Genomic DNA, 15,798 nt, shown 5'->3' on the forward strand with positions numbered 1-15,798 from the left:
GACATATAATACACACAACAACCCTGTGCCATGTGGTGGTACGACCCGACATAGACACCCAACAACCCCGTTCTATGTGTTGGTACAACCCGACATATAACACACACAACAACCCTGTGCCATGTGGTGGTACGACCCGACATAGACACACATCAACCCTGTGCCATGTGGTGGTACGACCCGACATTGACACACAACAACCCCGTTCCATGTGATGGCGCGACCCGACATAGACACACAGCTCAACCCTGTTCTATTTGGTGGTACGACCCAACATTAAGTTTACCCAACATAACACTCTTTTATTCCTCCCCTTTTTATTTGAATGTTTTTGTATTTTGTATTTCCTTTTTATTTTTTGAAAAAAATGTGTAATCAATCTAACTGTTGGGGCCTTTTACATGGACCACGCTATAGTGGTTACCGTTTGAGCCGGTCCTCTCTCGTTCCCCAGCCTGTGTTTCTGAACGAGGTCCTGGTGAAGCTTCCGGACCCTTCCAGTGATGAACCCATCTTCCACATCTCACACATCGACAGAGTGTACATCCTCAAGACCGACAACATCAATGAGAGGTACACACACATATGCATGCATACGTGCACACACGCGCATGCCCACAGATGCACACACTCACACTCACACTCAGACACACACGCATGCACGTGTACACACACACACACACATCTACATTATATGTACTTACACTTACAAACAAGAACACACACACATGAAAACATACGCGCATGCCCACGCATTTCGTGTGTAAGAATGTGAAGATGTAGAATGTAAAGTGTGTATGTATGCTATGTATGTATGTATCTATGTGTGTATGTATGTATCTATGTGTGTATGTATGTATCTATGTGTGTATGTATATATCTATGTATGTACAGTATCTATGTATGTACCTATGTATGTATGTGTGCTAACGACAGTGGATTAAATGCTTGTTTGCAGGACGGCGTGGGTTCAGAAGGTCAAGGCTGCTTCTGAAAACTTTATCGAGACAGAGAAGAAGAAAAGAGAGAAAGCCTATCAGGGTTTGTACGCACGCACGCACGCACGCACATACGCAACATGAAAACAGGAAATGGTTCCGTTTTAACAGCTACATATTTTTATATTGCTTTCAATATACGACTACCTTAATTTCACTTGTTTACTCTTATACTCTTATAGTTATTGTGTTTTATGATTTATTTGCAATGGCGCGTCCCGGCTAGTTGTACACGTATGACTTTGGATAAAGCTGGACTGTGTGTGTGTGTGTGTGTGTTCCCCCAGCCCGCTCTCTGAAGCCCAGCGGGATCGGGCGTCTGCTGGTCACCATCCTGGAGGCCACTGAGCTCAAGCCCAACAAGGCCCACGGTGAGAACGGACCTCCTGAACCCGCTCCAGTCATTCACCTCCGTATTCTTTGCTCTCTTTGTAACAAACATTGTTTCTTTGTTCTCTTTTTTTTTAAACGTATGTTTTTCTCCATTGTTTTGTTCCTTTTCCCCTCCTCTCTTTCTCCTCTTTCCTCTCCTCTATCGCTCCTCTCCTCTATTCCTCCTCTCTCCTTTCCCCTTATCCCTTTTCTCCTATCCTCTCCCATCTCTCTCCTCTTTTCTGTCCACTCCCATCTCTCTTCTACTTTCCTCTCATTCTCCTCTCCTCTTCTCCTCTTTTCTCTCCTCCCCTCTCCTCCTCACCCCCCCCCCCCCTGCCCCCACCCCGCCCCCCCTTGCAGGTAAGAGCAACCCCTACTGCGAGGTGACCATGGGGGCTCAGATGTACACGTCCAGGACCCTCAACGACACGCTCAACCCCAAGTGGAACTTCAACTGCCAGTTCCACATCCGGGACCTCTACCAGGACGTGCTCTGCATCACCATCTTCGAGAGGGACCAGTTCTCCCCCGACGGTCGGTCCAACACCCCCCGCCGTGCCTCTCTCCTGCTCCCCACTCCTGATCGAGGCCGATGCCACTTCTCTCTCTGTTGTACACCCTCAAGACATAATCATTTGGAGCAGGATTTCAGTTATTTAATTTCACATTTCGTTGATTTCGGTGTTTGTTGTAGACCGTATCTCGGTTAGCTTTTTATTCATTATTATTAAGTTTTGACATTTCTGGGACAAATCGTTCTCAATCGTTTTTTCATCGGTTTTTTTTGTTGTTACTTTCTCCCTGACTAACTTCCCGCTCTCCGCCTCTCCTCCTCTCCTCCATCCCGTTCCCTCCCCCCCCCCCCCTGGCTCCTCCCCCTCCCGCAGACTTCCTGGGCCGCACCGAGGTTCCCGTGGCGACCATCAAGAAGGAGCTGGAGAACAAAGGCGCGGCCACGCGGCGCCTGCTGCTCCACGAGGTGCCCACGGGGGAGGTGTGGGTGCGCCTGGACCTGCAACTCTTCAACCCCAAGTAGTCCAGCAGTCGGAGTAGAGTGACTGTCTATCACCGCCGTTCCAACAGGAACCGCCCTTAGCCATGTGCTAGAGTGGCTCTGTGTCTTTCCCACGTGACACACGTCTGGCATTAAGAAGATACGGCTGGGAACTCGCTCGAAATAAGCCACCACTAAGAAATCGATCGTTTCTGAGCACTGCAACATAGCCTTTTTCAAAGTCCCTACTCTGGAAGGCCCTGGTGATGGGGTTACAATTGTTTTTATGATGGGGAAATGTTCACCAAGTACTTGATTTGTTTTTGGTATCTATGCATAAAACAACAAGCAATATATTTCAAATTAAATCGAAGGTTTCCAGGTATTTACCAGGCTAAAAAGGGGTTGAATAAGTCCCCTACATTAGGGGCCGTCTAGTCGAAGAGTGTCTTCCAATCGCAATATTCACACTAGAAGATGGGAATGAAACTCAAGTTCACTTGCTTTTTGCTGCTCTCCTTAAATCTATAAAATAATAACCTTTATCTGAACGTATTTTGAAGTTATTTTTATATAGCCTCTATGATTAAAATCCATTTACTGTTAATATAACCCAAACTATTTCTTGATATATTATTTTGGCAAGCCTGCTCAACTACATAACATTTTCCTTGTACTCTTATCCGTTTGTCGGGGAATCAACAAGATGTATATTTTGAGCGATGGTGATGGGGAAAGACATTGTCAAAAGCCATAGATACTTTTATTTTTTACTATCAGCCATGGTGATTCCAAAGACCTGCTGGCCAGTTCGCTCATGCAATGCTCGGTCTGGGCTGATGACGGCGGCTACACACTTCAGTTCAGAGGACGAGCAAACTAAGCACAAACATGGCGTCTCCAGTTCTAACCAAAGGGACGGGCTCTTGAGCCCTCTTCACATGAGTCAGATGGCTGGGGAACCCCAGAATCCGTTATGTTTTATTTTTTAATATTCTGGGTTTCGAAGTCTCAATCCCTTTTGTCAAGGAAATGTTTTCATGCACTGTAATGGACGTCTTTGTGCATATAGGTGTGGGTGTTTCACACAGACACATCCTTTAGACACAGGTGTGTGTGTGTGTGTGTGTGTGTGTGTGTGTGTGTGTGTGTGTGTGTGTGTGTGTGTGTGTGTGTGTGTGTGTGTGTGTGTGTGTGTGTGTGTGTGTGTGTGTGTGTGTGTGTGTGTGTGCATACCTGTGTCTATATGCATGTCTGTTTTTAAGAGAAAGGCAGTCAAACGGGATCGATATGTGAGATAAGCAGTCGTAGAGCTGTACAAACAACAACATAAGCTGAAGATCGTTAGGAGATGTTTGGTTTCTATATGATGGTTATAATACGTAGCCTTCATAATAATGCTATCCTTTTGAATATGACACCAGCCGTATGTTTGGCCAAGTTTGCGCTCAAAGGACAAGTTACATGTCTTAATTTTTGCTATTTCACTTTCAACATTTGTCTCTTGTCATTAACGGGAAGAGAGAGTGTCAACATTTTGAGGCATTGCATTGCCAACGATTACAGAACAGTATTTTTTTTTTTAACGATTCACCTAGGATTAATTTGTTTCAGTTCAATTAGTTTAGTTTAATCCACTCTCCTTCTTCTGCAATGTCTGCGAACTCCTGTCCCTGCTACAATCAATGGTTTCTTTCTCTCATCTCAAGATGTTGTCTCATGGGGTCACCTTAAATCCAGTACTACAAAGACAACTTATTGTGTGTGAAATGTGTTCCTTTGCTTCCCTATGCTCTTGTGTGCGTTTTGCCACCTTTACTTTGCAACTGTCCTGCTAGAGAGTCACCTAGTGGTCTATTGGCCACCAGTGGCAGGAAGAAAAAGATTGTATTTATTTTTTAATTTATGCGTGTGGGACTATCTTGACGGTTGAGGTTCGAGATGCTGGGGAATGTCTGTCATATTTTACTCTGTTGGTGTGTCTGAAACCGTTAGTTTCGTCTAAATCTAGCCATGGTGTTTAGTGAGGCAACACAGTGCGTTAGCTGATGAGACGATCCCCTTGATTACCTTGTACTGTAAAACTAGGACCGTAGTCTGTCCGTCACACCTGCTGTCTGGACGTCTCCTGCTTGATTATAATCCCCACAGTAAACAAACACCTTGGGCTATTGCCTTTAGGTTTGAACGGTCCCGTATAAAACGCTGTTTTATATTTGTTTGGTTTTCTTTTATGGACGATGCGAGGGTGAACCAGCGCTCTTTATGTGTGCGTGCGGGTGGTCGTTGGGGGTTTGTGGGTTTGTGATTTGGTTTTTACCTGGATCTTAACGTAGTACTACTGTGCTGTACCTAACATGCTGCCTGCGCATGGCTTCTGAGCGTGGAGACCCCCTCTCTCTAACCTGCTGAGTGTGCCCCCCTGGGGTCTCCACACGGCACTCACAATCAGGGTTTCTTACATACAATAAATAAAGATATTCAAATGACCGAGTGATTCTGAGTATTGTGTGTGCGTGTGCGTATGCATGCGTGTGCGTGTGTGCGTGCGTACGTGCGCGTCTGAGAACAGTAGTATTATGGAAATGGGACAGTAATATAAATAGAAGTCTATATCAATAAGAGGCCCTCCTGAGGAGACACGGCGTTAGGTACCTCCTCCCAGGCCGGCCCCGCTGATCTGTGACGGACAGATGTAGGACATCCCCAAGTCTCGGAGCTGGCTCACCCAGAGGTTGCAGCTCACAGTAAGCAAAGGACGCTGGGTTATGGAAACTAGGTCTGGGTTACAATATACCGTTTGGGCTTTTTCGTTTGTCCAAAGTGAAACATTTTTTGATGCCCGAAATAATGCATCATACAGGTAGACTGCAGTCAATACGATTTGCTTGTGTTTATGTGTATTGTTGTGCTTAACAGGACACACCTGTGTTGAATGAAAACGATACCTCTACCTGTCTCAATGTATGGAAAATACAGCGAATTCTGTTCTTATTGTTATAGTACACACTTAAGGTTTCCCTGGTGCATTGTTTAGTTCCAATCAGTCATTCATATGTGGGTGTCCAAAGCAAGCCATGAAATTCAAAGCTATCAAATATGTATGCAGTCATATTTTTCATAAATTTGAGTTGGTGGGTGGACATACATGATACTGTTGACCAGATGCGATCCCTGCCGGACCTACTCTAAGAACTTGAAGAAGAAGAAGAGTACGTCAAACACTAAATCTAAAATGTACACAAGCCTTATGAGTTGTGTCCGTGTGGTCGGTGAATAACATAGATGTAATATTAATGGAAAGGAAGGAACCATTACCTATGGGACATTTTTCAGTAATCCTATATTAATAGATTAACGTTTAATTTACACAAGATTTATGTGTGATCCAATGCACTGGCTTTAATCCTGTCGTTCTGAGCACAGGTTCCTGAATAGACATTGGAGATGCAATAGTGAGGCCTCACTAGGCACAGAAACTACGGTTCAACTTTATTCATAAGGCCGGAGGGAAAGGTGTGAGAACAAACTAAACTTAAACTCTTCATAGACCCGAAGGCTCTTGAAGTCTTCCTGCCTGCACAGAAGGAATGACCCCGCGGGAGGGAGCGACGACAGAAACTCAGGGTTTGGAACAAAGCTACTTCCAGGGAGGGGAGGAGTCCTCACCAAGGCGCTGGTGCAAGGAAAGGAACGTTTCTACCCAGATATTCCCGCAAAAGCCATTTATATTGCATGGCTCCCCTGCTCAGTCACTAAACATTCCGGCCCTGGCCCTTCCAACCCCCACCTGGGCGCTGCCTATGCCGGAGGAGGAAATGTAGTGTGGAAGAGAAAAGCAGAAATGCATCAGCATGGCTAGATGGAGGAGTAGACACAATAGAAAAACAAGATCTGAACGTATCCTGAGGTCACAGGCGGGAGAGAAAGAGGGAGAGAGAATGTAGGAAGACAGAGGGACAGCTTAAAGGGGAGAAAAGAATGTAGCGACGGGGAAAAAGGAGAGAAAGAGAGAGAGAAACACAGAGGATGAGTTTGAGAGGACCACAGCTTCAGTTCGTCCAGCCATGGGAATGATTTGATTAGCAGCACATGAACAGCTGCCTTACATAACACACACACACGCGCACGCATGCACACACACGCATGCACACACATGCACAAGATCACACGCACACACAATGCACAAGAAATAATAATGAGATGTCTTGGCCTTGGCCAAAGTACGCTCCCCAAAGCGGGAAATCCTAACGGGTCATGACAGAGATGGACCGCGTGAGGGATGAAGGGGAAGACAGCGGTCCCTTTAGTCAGAACAAAACTGGGCCGTGGAGTTGTTCCTTACTCACAATTTTGGGTAGCAAAATGTTCTGAATGCCCGGAATAGATGTCATGCCATGCAGTTGAAGAAATTGCTGCGGACTGTCTTTATAAAACGAGTCTAGCTAGCTAGTGGAGAAGATCATTTATTGGAGATTACACTTTTGCTCTACTAATGCTGGGATTCTGCAGAACTAGTAACAAATGTGGCATTTCACAAATTTCCCAACATTTCTATGCACTTTTATTTAACATATTTGTTTTGTTTATTTAGTGTTCCATCTTAGTTCTATTCCTGGATAAGGAATATAACTAAACTGTTAACATTTTAAAATAAGGTACATTCATTAATAATTTAAGGTTTGGTTTTTCGTTTTAGGGTTAGGGTTTGGTTTTTGGTTCTTGGGTTCGGTTTTAGGGTCTGGCTTTCCTATTGTGGTATGGGTTTGGGTTTGGTTTTGGCTTTCCGGTTTGGTCTTAGGGTGAGGGTTTGCTATTTTGATAAGGGTTTGGTTTCTGGTTCTAGGGTTTGTTTTTAGCGTGAGGTTTTCCTATTAGGGTTAGGCTTATGGGTTTGGTTTTTGATTCAAAAATATATAAATGAATACCTTAGTTAACATGAAGCCATTACATTGAGCCCCATCCCCATGTTATTTTAAGGTATGTGCTTGATGAAACATTCAAATTGCAACTTGAATGCTCATTTATATGTTATAGTAGTTACGTAACAAATGACTCATTAATATACCCTTATTCTAAAGTCTTACTACCAAACATCGCCTAAATGGACATGGCTTGGCTGACATTTTCCCCTTGCGTAACACCAGCATCGGAATAACCTGCCAGATTGTCAGGTTTCTAGATACATTTTTAATAAAGGCTATGTGACTTATAAATGTATTTTTAGAAGTGCAGCCCTAAGGCATGTCTTCCATACCCCATACCGTCCATCAAAACACATTCCCGCGCCCCCTGTCCCCTGTCTATTAACGGAGCATCTATGATTAAACACGTCTTTATGTGAGAGTTTAGGTTATCACCTTACGTTAGTTGGTTTGTACACATGTGCTATCGGTGTTCATCTCTGTGTCAACACCATGTCACTCTTACTTTCCATGACCCTCTGCCTCTTTCTCTCTTTTCTATCTCTATGTTCTCCTCCTCTCTCACTCCTTTATTCTCTTTACTTTCCCTTGTCGCCCTGTATCTGTTTCCCACCTCACTCCTCACTGTTTCTGTTTCTGTTTATATAAAGCTAGCACACCACTGAAACCTCTCTTGCTCTCTCTCCCCCCTCTCTCTCCCTCTCTCTCTCTCTCACTCTCACTCTCTCTCACTTTTACACAAATCCACAGAGACTCTCTTGCTGAATCTTTCTTGTTTCTGCTCTCTCTCTCCCTCTCTCTCTCTCTCTCTCTCTCTCTCTCTCTCTCTCTCTCTCTCTCTCTCTCTCTCTCTCTCTCTCTCTCCATCTCTCTCTCTCTCTCTTTCTCTCAATCTCTCTCTCTCTCACACAAATCCACTCTGACTCCTTGCTGATTTTTTTTCTCACTCAGTTTTCTCTCTCTCTCTCTCTCTCTCTCTCTCTCTCTCTCTCTCTCTCTCTCTCTCTCGCTCTCTCTCTCTCTGTTTAGTCTAAACAAAAGCGTGAGAGCGAATGAAAGTGAGAGCATATGAACTCGGGACGAGGCTGTGGCTGTGTAAGCCGGCACGCAAATTCTGAGTAAGTGTACCGAGAGCATTTTTCTGACACCCAACTGTGTTTGTGTGTGTGTGTGTGTGTGTGTGTGTGTGTGTGTGTGTGTGTGTGTGTGTGTGTGTGTGTGTGTGTGTGTGTGTGTGTGTCTGTGCATTTATGTGTATGTGAAGTGTGTGTGTGTGTGTGTGTGTGTGTGTGTGTGTGTGTGTGTGTGTGTGTGTGTGTGTGTGTGTGTGTGTGTGTGTGTGTGTGGTGTGTGTGTATGAGAGAAACTAACATAGAGGTCATAAAAAGACACAGGCAAGGTAAAGGTTGTTTAACAGTACATAAAGACAGAGGAATGGACCAGCATAGGGCCAGAGACGCCTGGAGGACAGCGAGTGACGGAGCGGAGGCCAACAGGGAGTCTGATGTCTCTGTCCAGCCCTGAGGAACGGACCTTTACTCCGCCGGCAAGGAGGAGACACATGGAGACAAGGGTGGCTTGACGAGTTGGAGAAAACACAGGAGTAAATGGGGAATTTTCCATCCATTTCTTCTTGCCACGGTTGAGCAGGAACCAGGAGAGCAGAGTGGTGGAGGGATGTTGGATTCTTGCCTTGGCCTTGTTAGCAGAATTTTATTTTCTCCTCACTGTGTAGTTTATTTTTATTTTTTTCTTCTGGCAAACCGAATTTGAAAAGCAAACTCTGGGAAAACAAGGTATAAAAGCTGTCTATATATAGGACCATCAATTGTTCGCTGAGTTTTGAAAAACCAAGGGCTTGATTGTCAAAGCCTGTGAGATGGAGAGCCGGGTATGAACAGCAGTTTGTAGTTCGGCAGTTTAGAGCAATGGAGCCAGAAAGAGCTAGAGAGAGTTAAAGAGAGTTAGAGGGAACTGGAGAGAGCTAGAGAGAACTAGAGAGAACTGCAGAGAGCTAGAGAGAACTAGAGAGAACTAGAGAGAACTAGAGGGAGCTAGAGAGAGCTAGCGAGAGCTAGCAAGAGCTAGAGAGAACTAAAGAGTGCTATAGGGAGCTAGAGAGAGCTAAAGAGAACTAGAGAGAGCTAGAGAGAGCTAAAGAGAACTAGAGAGAGCTAGAGAGAACGAGAGAGAGCTAGAGAATCTAGAGAGAGCTAAAGAGAACTAGAGAGAGCTAGAGAGAACGAGAGAGAGCTAGAGAATCTAGAGAGAGCTAGGGAGAACTACAGAGAGCTAGAGAATCTAGAGAGAACTAGAGAGAGCTAGAGTGGGGAGGATAGAGCAAGCAAGAGCGAGTTAAACAGAGGGAGGGAGAGAGAGAGAGCACACAAGAAAGCACGAGACAGCAAGAGACAGAAAAGGAGGAGAGGAGAGAGAGACGAGACGGAGAGGCGGAGAGGAGAGGAGAGAGGGAGATGAGAGGGGATGAGGAGGGATAAAGAGGTGAACAGGGATAAAGGACGAGCAGGAAGAGGGGAGCGCGGAGGGAGGACGAGAACAGAGGGGTAGAGAGGAGAACGAGAGCACACAGGAGGGTAGAGCTCTGGACATAGCACACACATGTGAGTAGGAATGTGTGTGTGTGTGTGTGTGTGTGTGTGTGTGTGTGTGTGTGTGTGTGTGTGTGTGTGTGTGTGTGTGTGTGTGTGTGCGTGTGCGTGTGCGTGTGTGTGTGTCTGTGTGTGTGTCTTTGTGTTTGTTTGGGATATTAGTGGAATGCATGAGCCAAATAATGTAATGGAGGTTTGCAAATCAAAACAGGTGTCATTTCAAATGATTGAATTGTGCAGTTAATTAAATCAGATGATCCCCAGACAGAGGATATTCCTGTAGAGGGATTAGACACAGTACTATGCAAACTGAATAGGTTGTCTTTGTCTGTCTATCTGCCTGTCTCTCTCTTTGTCTATCTCCCTGTCTCTCTCTTTCTCTCTGTCTCTGTCTCTGTCTCTCTCTGTCTCCCTCTTTGTCTATCTCCCTGTCTCTCTCTTTCTCTCTGTCTCTGTCTCTGTCTCTCTCTGTCTCTCTCTCTGTCTCTGTCTCTGTCTCTGTATCTCTATGTCTCTCTCCCTGCCCTCTGACAGTTATCTATTGTCCTCCCCTACCTGTCTGCTGAGGCAGTTGTTGCTCCTCACTCTGTTTGAATGTTATGTTTTGTGCTTCCCCCCCCCCCCCCCCCCCCCCCCCCCCCCTCTCCTGCAGGTCATGTAGGACGGTAACAAGGGAACGGACTGTGTCATACTGCATTAGCCTCAAACACACACACACATACAACCACACCAACCAACACACACACACACACACACACACACACACACACACACACACACACACACACACACACACACACACACACACACACACACACACACGGCAACGAGAAACACTGTGGAATCACTACAGGTTAGTATTAGTAGTTGTGTGTGTGTCTGTGTTTGTGTGTATGTGTGTGTGTGTGTGTGTGTGTGTGTGTGTGTGTGTGTGTGTGTGTGTGTGTGTGTGTGTGTGTGTGTGTGTGTCTTTCTTTTTGTGTGTTCATGTGCCTGAGGTGCGAGACAGAGAGATGTAGAGCGAGAGCGAGAGATAGCGTAAAAAAACAACTAAACAACATCTGAGTAAAAGCATGTGTAGACGTGTGGGAGCACTTTCTCGTATCAAAATGAACATGACGGCTAAGCAGGAACCGTGCACAAATAATTCACTGGGAGCAAAATAAGTGGCTGCAGGGAGCAGATGTGGAGACACATAATGATGGGAGAGAGAGAGAGAGGGAGAGAGAGAGAGAGAGAGAGAGAGAGAGAGAGAGAGAGAGAGAGAGAGAGAGAGAGAGAGAGAGAGAGAGAGAGAGAGAGAGAGAGAGAGAGAGAGAGAGAGAGAGAGATCCAAGGAAATAAAGAAAGGGAGGAGGGACGCATGAGTGAGAAAAGATGAGTACGAGTTAAACATAGGGGACCTATTAGTGATGATGGCACAGTAAAATCAGCCCAGTTGCTGTTACAGACAGGAGCCAAATGTTTATCTCCCAAGAGGAACAGAACACAGAAGAGAGATAATAGGGAGAACTCAAGAGAGCGAGAGAGAGAGGGACACACACCGAACACAGACACACACACACACACACACACACACACAGACACACACACACACACACACACACACACACACACACACACACACACACACACACACACACACACACACACACACACACACACACACACACACACACACACACACACTAACAGAAAGAGTAAAGGAGAGCTGGAGAAAGGAGGGCAGTTTTCTCCTGCAGCATTTACACACAGCCCGAGAATAGGCCTCAGTTGGGCCGTCTGTGCATTTTAAAATAGGCTGCGAGGTGCATTGTTTATTTTACCATGCTTTGGTTTGGCGTTTTTTTGGTCAGCTATTTTGCAGACTGTATGTCTTTTTGTGTTGTGGTGAATTGCTGGGGTTTTTCTGTTTGTTTGTTTTTTCAAACGAAGGTTAACTCACATGCGGTTGTTTTATTATTTTGAATGTGTTGTTATATATAAAGCAGCTATTCAGAACTTTACAAAATAAGCTTCAGCCATGTTTTCTTATTTTGTAAACTTGATTCTGTGGATTGTAAATAATAATTGTATACTGCATCAGCCTATTGTCAAATGTATTGCGGGCAGTCATTGAAACAACATGGTTTGGAGGGGACACTAACGAGCAAGAGGCTGGCTTTTCTTTACGCTGTTTGATTTCGGTTCCTGACTCTCGTTCCTACAGTTTTTTATTTAATTTGTAGTTGGTTCTTTTTCTGTACTCTGTACTTTCTCTGCTCCCCCTCCTCTGCAGCCAATCCATACACGATAACAACATGTTTGCATTCTTCTCTTTGTGTATTTTCACCATGTTTTCCTCCCCCTGGAGAGTATGTGTGTGTGTGTGTGTGTGTGTGTGTGTGTGTGTGTGTGTGTGTGTGTGTGTGTGTGTGTGTGTGTGTGTGTGTGTGTGTGTGTGTGTGTGTGTGTGTGTGTGTGTGTATTTGTGTATGTGTGTGTTTATTTGTTTTTGCATCTGTGTGTATGCGTCTGTGAGTGTGTGTGTGTGTGTGTGTGTGTGTGTGTGTGTGTGGTGTGTGTGTGTGTGTGTGTGTGTGTGTGTGTGTGTGTGTGTGTGTGTGTGTGTGTGTGTGTGTGTGTGCGTGTGCGTGTGTGTTTGTGCGCGCGCCTGCACATATGTGTGTGTTTTTACATTATACTGTAGTGAGGAGCATGCAGTGTGCATGTTCATAACCCACAAGGATGAAACGTTAACAAGGACTTTATAATAAACGGCCAAGGGGGACAACTAAATTAATTATTGTATTGATTTGGAAAGGTTGAATATAATGGATGAAAATGTCTCACAGCACACAAGCTATATTCATGGCTTTAATATTCTCACTCTGGCTGGGCACAAACAAACAGCCACTTGTGATAAAATGTATTGGCATAGATGATAGATGTTATATTATAAAAGAAAATATATGGGATGGGGTATATTTGTTGTAAGACCTTACAACAAATGTACCCCAGTTACTTATCTCTTCAGATGTTTTTGAAGCTTGTGGTTCATACCAAGAGGCAAATGCGTTCTCCGGTTCCTGTGTCTTCACAGAAAAGGTGTTGACAGATGAGAATAGATTTCTGATTTGTTAGCGTTTTCATGCTGCAGCTGAAGTTAATAATGTATAATTAAATAATAATGCTATCCCCCCACTCCCCCCCCCCCCCATACCATTCCTCTCTATTTTTTTCAATAGCTACACTTTCACTTTCTCTGTCACCCATCTTCCTCTCTTTTTCACTGTCTCTCCACCAACTCGTTTTCTCACTCCTTTTTGCTATCGCCTGCCTCAACCCATCATTCCCATAAAGTTTACACCCCCTTGTCTATACTTTCTTCCTTCTTTACTTCCCTTCTACAGAAATAGAGGAGACGTAGTGGGTATTCATATTGGAAAGGTATAGCAGAATATTTTCTTGATCCAACTCCCTGTCACATCATGAGTGCGCCACCTACAGGAAGCCCAAATACGGATGTAACGGCGGCCTCCCAGGAGATGGCGATGCTGAGCAATATGTTGGCCGCTTACACATTCGTTGCAGGTAAACTACAAGGTTTATGAAACTCTTGCCACTCAGAACCTTTAGGCCTTAGTTCAATTAGGTATATCTGCATTTGATTATTGACTATAGAAAAACATTAGTTTGTGAACTTTGGTTGTCCATGTCGTTGTCTTGATATTAAACATGTATTTAAGGAGAATTGACCAAGACAAGCAGCATAGACATTTTAAACGCGGGTAAAGTTCGCCACCACATTAGGGAGGCTAAGACTGGACTTTAAAAAAAAAAAAAAACACTAAAACGTCAGCATTGTCATCGGATTAAACTCTAGAATTTTATATAAATATGTAATCATAATATATTGAGTAAATATTTTCACTTTCTTCCCAGACTCTGTACGAGCCCTAGCAACGGTTCTATACCTGGTCTCACAGCAATGTGTGCCTCTCATCCCCAGATCATCCAGAGAGGACTGGGTTGGTGTTCCTGGCTGGTGTCTGTGTTGGCCTCTTGGTCACCCTTTGCGCCATTGTGTTCCAAATACACTGTCGAACTGACTGTCACTATGGTAACAGCCACCGCCCTCAACATCCTCACCGTAGCAACAAGGCTCGGCCTCAGCATCCGCCGCAGCATCAGCTCCAGCATCAGCTCCAGCATCAGCACCAGCGTCAGCTTCATGACTGTCCGAGGAACAGTAACCCAGACAACATGACTCTCATACCGGCGGGCGGGCATGTCCCTAGTGGGGACAACCAATCAGAGGACTGGGAGGACCCCGCAGACATGTCGGCAAGGCAACGGAGACGCTTTGAGAGAGCCCTTTTGAGCACCAGGGTTTTTACTTCGGCAGATGGTATTATACACACACACACACACACACACACACACACACACACACACACACACACACACACACACACACACACACACACACACACACACACACACACACACACACACACACACACACACACACACACACACAGACATACACACACACAAACACGCACTCACAGGGACCAACTGTTCATAAAATAATTACTTTCATTTGAGGGTAATGTAAAAGGACATTGTATGCTTTTGTCAGTGTACACTCATCTGTCCTGTGTGTATTCGTGTGTGTGTGTGTGTGTGTGTGTGTATTTGTGTGTGCGTGTGTGTGTTTACATGTGTGTGCCTGAGCGCTCATGTTTCTTGTATGTGTGTGTGTGTAGATCTGGACAGATCCCAACGCCTGGAGGAGAGAGAGAGGATCCTGCGGGAGATCTGGATGAATGGACAGCCAGACATCCGCACCGTAACCCAGAGCCTCAACAGATACTACTGACCCGACCCCACTGTCTGACACACTCCGCACACCCTCTGCAACGGCCTGCTCCAATAGACTATGTGTCCAGAAAAGGAAAACAGAGGAAAACGAAAGGAAATGCAATGGAATTAAAGGGAAGGGGAGGGACGGGCGTTGTCTCATTATTTCACGGTGCTTTGGTTGGGCTTTAAGTCAGTTGGAATTGTGTTTCAACTTGTGTTGTCAATAGAATATCCCTACAAAGTACTCATGTTTACCGATGACTTTACAGTTGTGGTAGTCCCAAAAACAATACATTACACAGAACTAAGGAAAGTAGCCCACGACCACAGAACCGATCCTTCAATGGACAATGTTAAACCAAGGACATATTAACTGTACAACTTATTTTCTATCTCCAGGCTTTGTCAGAAGCCTCTGTTGTTTATAACATTGAGTGCAATTGTTGATTATAATAAATACATGTGAGGTTTTTTTTAAGAGAATTACGTTTTTCTTGTATAATTTCTGATGTGTTACAATATCAATAGCCTATATATCGATAGATTTTTATACAGATACAAATTCTGAGGACGAAATGGAAAACAACAAATGAGACAAACCTCACGTTCATTTTTTTCACGATTTGTTTTTGTAGAATATCAATCTATTCGTTTTGGAAAACATTGGAATATTCTGGGATTTCTACTTTTGCGTGGAGAGCAGACACTGCCATCTTTTGGAAAGTAGTGAAGACACATGCACTGCATACTGCGGCACCACACTAATACGCATACTACTCCAGTCAATGAACATGTAGGCCTATGGCATCCTCCAAAAGCATTCATTATTCTCGACTCGAGGCTGAACAATTAAATAGCCTTAAATGCCTAAACGGGACAGAGGCGTTTAGGCATCAAACAAGCGAACAATTGTAAGGCTATTAGTATTAAGTAGGCTATTTTAAGAGTAGTAATTTGCCCCTTTTGCATTATACCTTAGGCCTACTCGGTCAACGTAACTATTTTGGTTAAATACAGAATTCTAACTCACTAGGTGTCCATATAGGCTA

The 15,798-nt window shown here is 44.6% G+C and overlaps 2 protein-coding genes and 1 long non-coding RNA gene across 3 annotated transcripts in view; all 3 read left to right on the plus strand.

Moving 5' to 3' along the window:
- itsn2b (intersectin 2b) overlaps positions 1–4,889 on the plus strand; it is a 34,109-nt gene extending 29,220 nt beyond the window's left edge. Inside the window, exons 37-41 of the mRNA XM_056607156.1 lie at positions 455–573; positions 959–1,041; positions 1,286–1,369; positions 1,734–1,907; positions 2,261–4,889. Coding sequence (XP_056463131.1) covers positions 455–573; positions 959–1,041; positions 1,286–1,369; positions 1,734–1,907; positions 2,261–2,409 — 609 coding nt within the window. The 3' untranslated portion in view covers positions 2,410–4,889. The remainder of the gene's footprint in view (positions 1–454; positions 574–958; positions 1,042–1,285; positions 1,370–1,733; positions 1,908–2,260) is intronic.
- Positions 4,890–8,344: 3,455 nt separating this feature from the next.
- Positions 8,345–10,723, plus strand: LOC130403125 (uncharacterized). The gene is made up of 2 exons (XR_008904061.1): positions 8,345–8,410; positions 10,554–10,723. It is a non-coding gene; the product is annotated as an uncharacterized LOC130403125 (long non-coding RNA).
- A 2,637-nt stretch (positions 10,724–13,360) lies between these two features.
- On the plus strand, positions 13,361–15,210 carry eva1a (eva-1 homolog A (C. elegans)). Its single transcript, XM_056608559.1, has 3 exons — positions 13,361–13,474; positions 13,893–14,291; positions 14,653–15,210. Exons 1-3 carry the CDS (start codon positions 13,372–13,374, stop codon positions 14,763–14,765), a joined length of 615 nt encoding a protein of 204 aa, XP_056464534.1. The 5' UTR covers positions 13,361–13,371; the 3' UTR covers positions 14,766–15,210.
- Positions 15,211–15,798: the final 588 nt, after the last annotated feature.

The sequence above is a fragment of the Gadus chalcogrammus genome, chromosome 14 (genome assembly GCF_026213295.1).
Source record: "Gadus chalcogrammus isolate NIFS_2021 chromosome 14, NIFS_Gcha_1.0, whole genome shotgun sequence".
In the NCBI taxonomy this organism is placed as follows: Eukaryota; Metazoa; Chordata; class Actinopteri; order Gadiformes; family Gadidae; genus Gadus; species Gadus chalcogrammus.

Bases quoted from the DNA above. Each gene is read 5' to 3' on its own strand.
- eva1a (XM_056608559.1), top strand. From the start codon at position 13,372: ATGAGTGCGCCACCTACAGGAAGCCCAAATACGGATGTAACGGCGGCC. The intron at 13,475-13,892 runs GTAAACTACAAG...TCTCATCCCCAG, and splicing joins CGCTTACACATTCGTTGCAG to ATCATCCAGAGAGGACTGGG. The intron at 14,292-14,652 runs GTATTATACACA...GTGTGTGTGTAG, and splicing joins GGTTTTTACTTCGGCAGATG to ATCTGGACAGATCCCAACGC.